At 47.0% G+C, this 9,729-nt stretch overlaps 1 protein-coding gene across 1 annotated transcript in view; it reads left to right on the top strand.

Moving 5' to 3' along the window:
* Nucleotides 1-9,729, top strand: part of STS (steroid sulfatase) — a 170,851-nt gene that overhangs the window by 90,147 nt on the left and 70,975 nt on the right. Inside the window, exon 5 of the mRNA XM_019624647.1 lies at nucleotides 584-1,007. Coding sequence (XP_019480192.1) covers nucleotides 584-1,007 — 424 coding nt within the window. The remainder of the gene's footprint in view (nucleotides 1-583; nucleotides 1,008-9,729) is intronic.

Raw genomic sequence — 9,729 nt, 5'->3', positions numbered from 1 at the left:
AATCTCACTGTATCAAAATGACCATTCTTGTTACTCAAACCATCTTCACTTTTCTCTTTGTGAGGCACTCGCTAATGTCGTGGCACAATTAATATTTTATAAGAAGTGTTCACAGGTGCTTAACGTAATTGCTGAGTTACGAGTAAGCTTTCCTCATGCCTGAGGGGTAGTTTTTTGGGAAAAGATTCATTTCCACGGTTAACATCCAGGGAACAAAATCAAGTTGCTTCCAAGGCTTTAATTTTTAGGAAATGTGTTCCAAAACCATCTCTCCCAGAAAAACATGTGTTTTTCTCTGTAGTTACAGCTCCTGCCCTTTCAGTGTGGTAGCTGTTTGTCTTTTTTTGTTGTTGCGTGTTTCAACCACTAAATTGCTTCTTGTTTTCTGGTAGAGGGAGTAGTGGATACCCGAGTGTGTGTGGAAAAGGAAGCAAAAAAGAAAAAACTCTGTAGGGTTCTACGGAATAGGACTTTGGATGATAACCAGGCAGAAAGAGCCTACTTCTCACTCTGGGAAGCAGACGCCGATATTCAAGCCCTGGTGTCTGTTGGGACTCAACATGTCACCCCTTTGTCTCCTCAGGGAAGTGGCACCTTGGGGTCCACTGCCACAACAAAACCGACTTTTGTCACCACCCTTTAAATCACGGCTTCGATTATTTCCACGGGGTGCCTGTGACCAACTTGAGAGACTGCAAGCCCGGGCAAGGCAGCGTCTTCACCAGCGCCATCAGGCTGCTGGTGTTCATCCCTCTCCAAGTCATCGCGATCGCCCTCCTGACCTTGGCGGCGCTCAAGTGGCTGAAGCTGGCCCACGTGCCCCGCGCCGTCTTCATCTGCCTCCTCCTCCTGGCTGCCGTGATCCTTGGCGCCTTGGTGTGCTTCCTCCATTACTTCCGACCCCTGAACTGCTTCCTCTTCCAGAACTATGACATCACCCAGCAGCCCCTGTCTTACGACAACCTCACGCAGAGGCTGACGGCGGATGCCACCCAGTTCATACGACGGTGGGTATCGCCCCTCACCCGGACGCCGCTGGTGCAACACGGTGCTCGGTGGTTCCCACGCCGGTGGGACAACCAGGCTGGTCCTTATGGCCACACTCCCCCTGCCACGCTGGGTAGAGTCCTCCAGACCGGCTCTCGGGAGCAGGGACGTGAAGCATGAGGTGGCACATGTTGGGTGGCCTCAGAAAGACATTGCGATGCGGTGGGCTGTCCCCAGAGTGGCTTTGTCAGATGACTCATGTCCTGTGTGTGTTAGGCCATGCCAGAAAAAAAAAAAAACGTCTGCTGGATGACAAACGGGGCTTCGGAGATCACCGTGGTGTTTAACCGTCACGTGTGAGATTAGGAGAGAAAAGGTGCCTGAATGGTTTGAGTGTATAGATTGTCCTCGTCATGCAAATAATGTGGGGAGATCCAGAATGCTCGAGGCAAATTTCTGAGAGAAACCGACCTCCATGAGTAAGCTGGGTCAGCTCAGTGATCTCTTTGGGTTCGGTTAGGTGTCCTTTGGCACATGGTTCTGGGGGTTGCAACCAGCAATGGACACCGATGCCAAGGAGACGTTCTAGCAGGGACACGTGCTCTTAAAAACAAACAAGACCGTTTTGTTCCTTTTGTCACTGTAGAGGATGGAGAAAAATGGAAGTTTCATCTAAAAACCAGACGTGAGGCCTTTGTGGTTACCTGCCACGTCCATGGAGAGTCTCGGTCTTATCCAGGCAGCAAACCCTGGAGAAACTGGGTGCTCCCAGCCAGGTAGCCTGGTGAGAGACGTAACGTGATTCTAAGGGAAGGAGGGAGATAGGAAGCTGGCAGCCGTGCCCCTGTGCACCTGTTTCAGTTGTCGCTTGCACATGGAGGTACTGTGGAGTTGTCAGCACGTACAGGAAGCCTAACCATCGGCCCGGGAGCCAGGGACACACATACCTGGGGTGGCCACTCAACATCCTGGGCGCCCACAGTGCTTGGTTCGGAAACCTCCATTGTGCAGTAGCTTAGTACACGGTGTCAAATAAGCGAGGCTCATTCTAAGAGCCACACGTAGACAAAAAACAGAAGAGGGGAACATCCCTAGAGTATCGTTATCAGGCACATTCCCACAGACTGTGTAAGGAGAACCTGGGGTGCTTGCTAGAACTGGATATTACCAGTCTTATCTGCTTACCTGTAGATTCCTACTGAGCCTATCTGCAGTGAGGCCATATGTCTTCATTTCCACAAGCTCTCCAAGACATTCTAGCACGGGCGTCCCGTAGGACGCTCTGACAAATGCTGGTGCGTCCACGGAGTACAGTTTTGCTGTTAGGGACAAATGCTGCAATTGTCATAATGCTCTTAGGTTTTTTCTAGAAGGTGAAGTTGACACATGATTGAATGCAAACGCCTTAGAACGTTTTGAGATGGACATTTGACATCATCCTCCAGTTAGATGTACACAGATATTTAACGGAAACAGGTTCCCTCAAATGATCTTTTTCTTGCACGAGTGATCGCTTCTAATACTTCCGTCCTATTGTCTTCTGTTTTATTTTGATATTTTCGAGTTATCTGGTTGGGACTCTAAATTAATGTCATAACTCAACGGTGGGCCACGGTCTGCATGGTTGACAGTGTTCTTACCTCATGGGTTTACTGTATAGTGTGTTTTATAAGTAAGAGAGCGGCCATTGCAAGATAGAATGGGGCACGAAGGATTGCAGACCTATCTGTTTAAGCCAACACACAGCAGTGTGCTGCTTGGTAAATTTGCTGCAAAAGCCAGACATGCTCACATCACTTTCTATCTTCCAGCAATCTCTCAGAAGCAGAGAGGAGATTAATAACACAGCCTGTTAGAGAATGACCGGGTTCAGAAACGATACGCCGTTTCCAGGGTGAATCGATGTTTTACAGCATGTGGTATTTTCACAGAAATGAATCTATACAGAGGTTATGAGTATTCATAGGATTGCAAGGCATTGTAATGGGTTCCTCAGCATATGACTTTGGGAAGGGAGCAAAACAAACCTGATCATCATACGGGGATTGAAGCTCAACTATTTTATCTCGATTATATTGAGCTTTCTGAGACTTTTTCAGAGCTGGACCCTTCAGATGTTTTAGGAACACCATAGTTGCAGGTTATCGAGTTACTACGAAAGGGTTTAGTCTTCAACATAGATGTCTCCAGTGAAGATGTCTGCTGCCCACATTTGAGCAATGCAGACATGGTCAATGCAAGTGAAAATACTACAATTTGTATACCACAGAAGCTATTCATAAAAAGCCCTTTTACATACGTTATCTGAAGACACAAAGACTTAAAGTGCTTCTGGAAAATTATCTTTGGGTAAAATTGTCGTCCTGTGTTATCTTAGGCATCGGACTCACTGAACGTGAGATCCAAGATCTTAAGAGAATTGCCTCGATATGTCACCAAAGAATCCTAACAATGGTGACACCACCACATTTACAAAAATGGTTTTCAAGGGCCAGAAGACACATGTCTGCGTGTCCTCTCATTGGCCAGAATATCCTGAATCATTTAGGCAGGTCTTTACCTTGTTTGTGAGAAATGAATGTAGAAATTAGTCAGAAGCAGAAGAAGGAAAAGTGATCAAAGTATTGACAGTGTTTATGAGGTTTATTCAAATGCTTTTGGACTTCAACTTTTCCCGCATTGAAACCGGTGCCTTATTTTGATGTATTAACGTAAAAAGCCATCTGGAGTACCGAACTCCTGCTTAGCTCATATGTCAAAGGCCATGAGGGGAATGATTTGATCCTTTATATTCTTTCTCTAAACCTTGTTGCTGAAGGGTGTGTTCTTGAGATGCTAGCTTGGGATGGGAAGATATGAGTGATGCGAGCAGAAGACAAAGACGTTTCATTGGTTTGTGAGGCTCTCAGTGGAGGTTTGCTTCTGCAAACGTGGCATGTGCCCTGGGATTCCAAGAGCACACTCCCAAGTTGAGTAGGGTGACAGTTTGGAATATAGAACCGTGTACTCCACGATCCTTCAACCTCGTTTACTCTTTGGGGGCTACAATTTATCTTGGGGGGAGATGCTTGTACCCTTGGAGAGCTAGATAATTAGCTCACCATATGTTATAAGCTGTATAGCAATTCAGGAGACAGGTTGTCCTTAATACACTTTAGCAAGAAATCTTTGCAGCTCTCACAGGTGGGGATGACCTGTGGATTGCGTCGAGATGCCCATGTTCCCTTATGTGCCCTGAATGAAGGATGCACCAGCCGTGTGGCTGTCTCCACTGGCACTGAGGCATGTTCAAGTGTAACCGTGCTTGCCACATGTACACCAGACACTGTGGGTACACACACCGTCTAGGGCACGTGTCACACACATCACCTCTTTCGTGCTAGAAAATGACCTTGCGAGATGCGTAAAGAGATGTCTTTCTGTGGAGGAATTCTAGGCTCAAACCTTTTGAGTCAATAGACAAAACCCCATGGGTAATGGAGACTGGACTCAAAACCGTAGCTAACTCTTCATGACACCTCTCCTGAGCAGTGGAGTGGGCCATAAAGAGACCGGTCCCTTCTTTGCTCTGCCGTCTACATGGCTGACTTACGGACAAGGTCCAAGTATGGGTTTGTTGGAAGAAGAGTAGGGGATGGAATAAGGATCTCAACACCCCTTCTCCAAATGCCCCCAAAGTTGGTACAGTCAAAAATCTGAAATGCGTTTACAGGGTCCCTCCAACCTAGCCTTGCATATTTCCAGCTGGGCTGTGGACACCATGATGGCTACGTGTGACTTGGCTGAAAGCATCTTCGATATAAAGGAATCATGGGATGATCTTATTAGGTCAACTGAGAGTTTCAGCCAGAAAGGAATAGGGGTGATCCTAATTTTAATTTGTGACAAGGCAAGTAAATCTCATTAAAGGTTAAGGGAAACACACAGGGACGCGCGCGCACACACACGTTCAGAGGTGGAAAGGGTAAATAATTAGAGAACGGTCTTGTTCAATGAGGTAGGCACCACTTGATGGTTTGGTAACGTTCATGGGGTAATAGGATGTGAGTTTAGGAATGGAGGGGTTCTTCAGAGGAGCCCCAAGCTGAGTCCAGTGATGGACGCGTGCCTGTCTGACACCATATGGGGTCCAGGTCCATCCACTCCTCCCCGATCGCATGGGGACAAAGGACTGTCATCAACCCCACACAACTCTTTCACATCCTAGGATTATGATCTACACTGGAATCAGGAAGCGTGAGTTTCGGTGTGTCTGAGGTGGAAGCGCAAACAGATGGTGGTGCAGGCTGGTGAGGAAATGAGTGATGGGGGCGGGGGCGGGGAGTCTGAGTCTTGGGACCCAGTGGAGCTAGAATTGGTCCAGGTCACTTGAGGATGGTGACTCCAGCGAAGTGCTGTCCTGTGGGACCACAGCTTGGTGCTGCCGACTTTGTAACCTTCAGGAGAAGTCAGAAATACCTGCTGTTGGTTTTTGTTTTTTTCAGGGAGCTCTTTAGGGGGGATTTTTTTTTAACAGGAAACTTCTCAGTGTTTTAAACATTTGCTCATTTGTTAAGCACGCAACGGTTCCGGTATTGAATGAATCGCTCCCCTCTCCCTGACTTGGAACGGACCCCAGCTGAGCTCACTACCTGGGTTCCCTCTGGCGGTGCACGGGGGTTCCTATGCTCGTATCCATCACAGGCTTGTCTCCCCATGTCCAGGCTGGGAGGGAGCCTGTAGAATCGACAACCTATTCTTATGTTGGGCATCAGAAAAATAACGGAGATCCTGTTAACCGGGCAAATGCACTTCGATGGGGTTTATATAGGCTATCTTGTTTGTGTTTCTTGGAGGGTCCATCCAAGGGGGTTCTTCCCCCACTGTTGCACACGAGGTCAGATAATTAAGTTTGCTAACTTGCTGCAATAATGTTGCTGACCTTTCTTGATATCAGACGGATTATTCATTATGAATTTGTACCGACTGGACAGTTAACCCAAGTTTACTATTCGGAAGTGCTGAAAAGGCTGCGTGAAAAAGTTAGACGACCTGAACTTTTCGCCCACAATTCATGGCTCTTGCATCACGACAACGCACCAGCTCACACGGCACTGTCTGTGAGGGAGTTTTTAGCCAGGAAACAAATAACTGTATTGGAACACCCTCCCTACTCACCTGATCTGGCCCCCAGTGACTTCTTTCTTTACCTAAAGGTAAGGGAAATATTGAAAGGAAGACATTTTAATGACATTCAGGACATCAAGGGTAATGAGACAACAGATCTGATGGCCATTCCAGAAAAAAAATTCCAAAATTGCTTTGAAGGGTGGACAAGGCACTGATGTCGGTGCATAGCTTCCCAAGGGGAGGACTTCAAAGGTGACCGTAGTGATACTCAGCAATGAGGCAAGAGTGCCCCCCAGGAAAGCTGTCACAGACAGCCCCGCCTACAGAGCCAATGTGAGGACCCGGGGTGCTTGTCCTGGCTAGAGGGACGTGGGGCTAGATGAAATGCGGGGCCGTGTTTTAATCTAGTGACACAACTTGACGTTCAGCCTTGGGTGTCTGTGTCATCTGCCTATGTTTTTTGTGGGCAGGAGGTGGTTTCCGTTTTTATCTTTAAGATATGTCTTCTATTTTCTCTGCTGAAGAAAGCTTCATGTGCCATTTTCAAAAGTTAACGCAGCGTAAAAATGTATATGGTAAAAAGGCAACATGCTTGTCCCTCTTCACGGCCCCGACCCCGACCCCTTGCCTCCCCCAACCCGAGATACAGCAAAACCCCCAAGTTGGTGCAGCCTTTCCGCGCTTCCGTGTATATGGGGTTTTAGCTTTTATAAAAATGGTTCTGAGTTATTGGATGAACAGTTGGGCCACATGCCATAGAAACGGCAGTTTTCGCTCACCGGGTAGATACCCCAGGTAAGCGCCTGCCATGGTCCGTTTCCGTATCTCTGAATATCGTATGAGGGAATAAGCCCTGACACTGCCGTGTTTGTGGAAAGCACTGTATGGTCCTTGAGCATCTGCCTGTCTCCAGGAGGAAGTGCTGACCCCTCGCCCCTCCAGGCTGACCTATGTTGTCCTTCTCTGCGTTCATCGCCTGACGGGCTCTGTCGGTGGCTGTTGAAACAGCTCAGACACGTCATGAATGGTGTGGCTTGTGGAATGCAGTGGTGGTCCAGCCTGCGTTCCTGTTTTCATTGCTTAGGGTTCTGTGAGCCCAATGTTCTTCGAGTCGGTGTGAAAATGCGTGGATGGAAGAAGTGGACAGCTGGATGTGTACGCCTGTCTGCTGTGTACATTGGCATTCACAGGAACGCTGGCTGGATGCCCTTATCTGGTTTCTGCCACCCTCTAATCACGTGTCCCAGGGCTCTCAGAGAGAATCAACACACACTTTTTCTATTTGCATTGCAATCAATCCCCATGCTGACTCAAGTGGGGACCCTGGTGGGAGCGTAAAGCACAAACCCTCAGATGTGGAGCAGTAGATCCAAGACCTTCGTGGCCGACTGAAAACTAACACCATGGCCACCTTCGTGGCTAGATGTTCACTCCTGCATTTCGAGGACGTCAGTCCCTCTAATCTGAGATTGAAATGATTGCAGGTTGCAGGGAAGGCCCCAGGCTGCCTTCCGTTATTGCTGTCAAATAGAAGGAAGGCGTGTAGCAGCTGAAAGTTCTATCTTTTCACACAGCAGGCAAGACAGTGGCAATAAATTTTCAGAAGAGTTGTTTACTGAGGTGCTTCAGCTGATTAAAAAAAAAAAAAGAAAGAAAGAAAGAAAAAAGGAGTTAAGCTGCTATTGAGAAATCTCCCTGCCACCCACTGGCGGATATGTCCTTCAGTTCTCAAGGTTGTAGAGAAGAATGAAGACCCAGGCGTCCTCCGGGAGCCTGACCGTGAGGCACATGGCCCTGCCCGCTCTCTTGAAGGATATTACTAGGCAAGAATGCCTCCTGAGAGCAAGCTGTCAGTCACGCCCCAGAGTGGGTGCCGTGCACGTGCTCATTTATGTCTGTCGAGCCCACATTGAATATACCCCTGTTCCCGGATGTTGAATCTTCGTGGTTCAGTGTTTCAGCTAGCTGGGCATGCTTTTCTACATTTTCGAGTTTTGTTTTTGTTCAGAAAACCTATGACCGTGGCTGGTATCTGAGCTGTCTAGCCTACCGAAGGAAAAACTGCTGCTCTGCACAGAAGATGCTGGCAAAAGGATCCTGTAAATAGGCACCTTTCAATAATAAATGAGTTAGTGGCTTCCTTCCCTTCTACTGAGTGCCCTCCTACAATTCCAAGACAAACTCGCATTCCGTGGCTTTGATTGCACCCCAAAGGGGCGTGTTTCGACTCCACTCGACTGTGGTTGCTATCCTTCCCGTAACGGTGCTTACCTGGGCTCCCGTTTTTTTGGTTATTGTGCCAACCTTTTCATTTACTTTTTTCATTGTCACCTCACATGTTAAAATGCCTCGATCGTGTGATCCTGCCATAATGTTAATTGCTGCCCCTTTCTTCTGTATCTTCCCCCCCCCAAAAAAAAAACTGTTGGCCATGCAGTGGCTCTTCATTCTGAGCAACTTCTGTCAACCACATCCTGTCTTCCCTGCCATGACCATATATGTGCTTGGAAGATTGATTTTTTTCCAGCTTCCTTATCTATTTTCCTTAACTTTACATCTGAAAATACATAGGGGAACAGATGAGAGTGAAATTGCAGTGAAATTGTACCCATACATAATGCAACAGTCTATTTGGGGACGAGTGTAACGAGTGTCATTTCGTGTTCGTTTTGGGAAATCTAAGTTGGTTTTTAGGGCCATCATCTGTGTTTTGAAAAGGAGGTACAATGCGTCCAGGTTTGAATTAATTTTACCCCAGAATGAGTGGGATGGAGGTGTCACGGGCTGCCCCCATGGCAGCCGTCCATGACACACCACGGCTTAGGTTCAGTTCTTCCTGGCTCTTTGAGGGTATCTACTCTTAGAAGTAGTCAACGGGGTGCCGCAGTGGACGTTTTCATGTGTAAATCCTCAGCTGGGATGATACTTCCAATGTTTCCATCTGAAATGAATCTCTCTTCTTTTCTTTTGGAGCAGAAGTGGGGACAGTTATAGAGCAGACCTTGTGGGTTCCATGTCTCATGCCTTCTCATTCCAGTTACTGGAGAGGTGGGAGAAGCCACTTTGAACCTTTTTCTTTTTTTTTTCTTTCTTAATTGTGAAACAGTTACATTATAAACTTTACTTTATAATCTTGTAAAAGGAAAAAAAATGAGCAGAATCCATCACCACTGGAACGTAAAACACTGTACAAATGATTAATGATAACTTGCTGAATTTGATCTGTTTTCTGAGAACAGGAGGTGCCTGGTTCACTCTCACTCACAGCGTGATGGTTTGTGCTTATGTTCTGTTTCAATAGATGAGGGGTGAATGCATGCACAGAGTGACCTTAGAAATAAAATGTGATAACCAGCAGATCTGAGGAGGTGGCCTACCAGATGCTGTCTAGGCTGACAGAACCCAAGTTGTATTCATGTTTGGAAATTCATAATGCATTTGGACAAGTATGCATTCATGTATTCATTAGAGGGAGCATTATTAGAGTGGTGATACCCAGTTCTACATCGATTATATATATATTATTATATATGATACTGACTCTACAGCCCTTTTACATAAACCATGTTGCATTGTCGAGTTCCCAGAATTCACTGGACTGCTGGGTGGACCTGCCAAAGCTCAGAAGCAGTG

Source organism: Hipposideros armiger, unplaced genomic scaffold, assembly GCF_001890085.2.
Source record: "Hipposideros armiger isolate ML-2016 unplaced genomic scaffold, ASM189008v1 scaffold_598, whole genome shotgun sequence".
NCBI classification, from domain to species: domain Eukaryota; kingdom Metazoa; phylum Chordata; class Mammalia; order Chiroptera; family Hipposideridae; genus Hipposideros; species Hipposideros armiger.
This window is presented reverse-complemented; position numbering and strand designations above follow the sequence as displayed.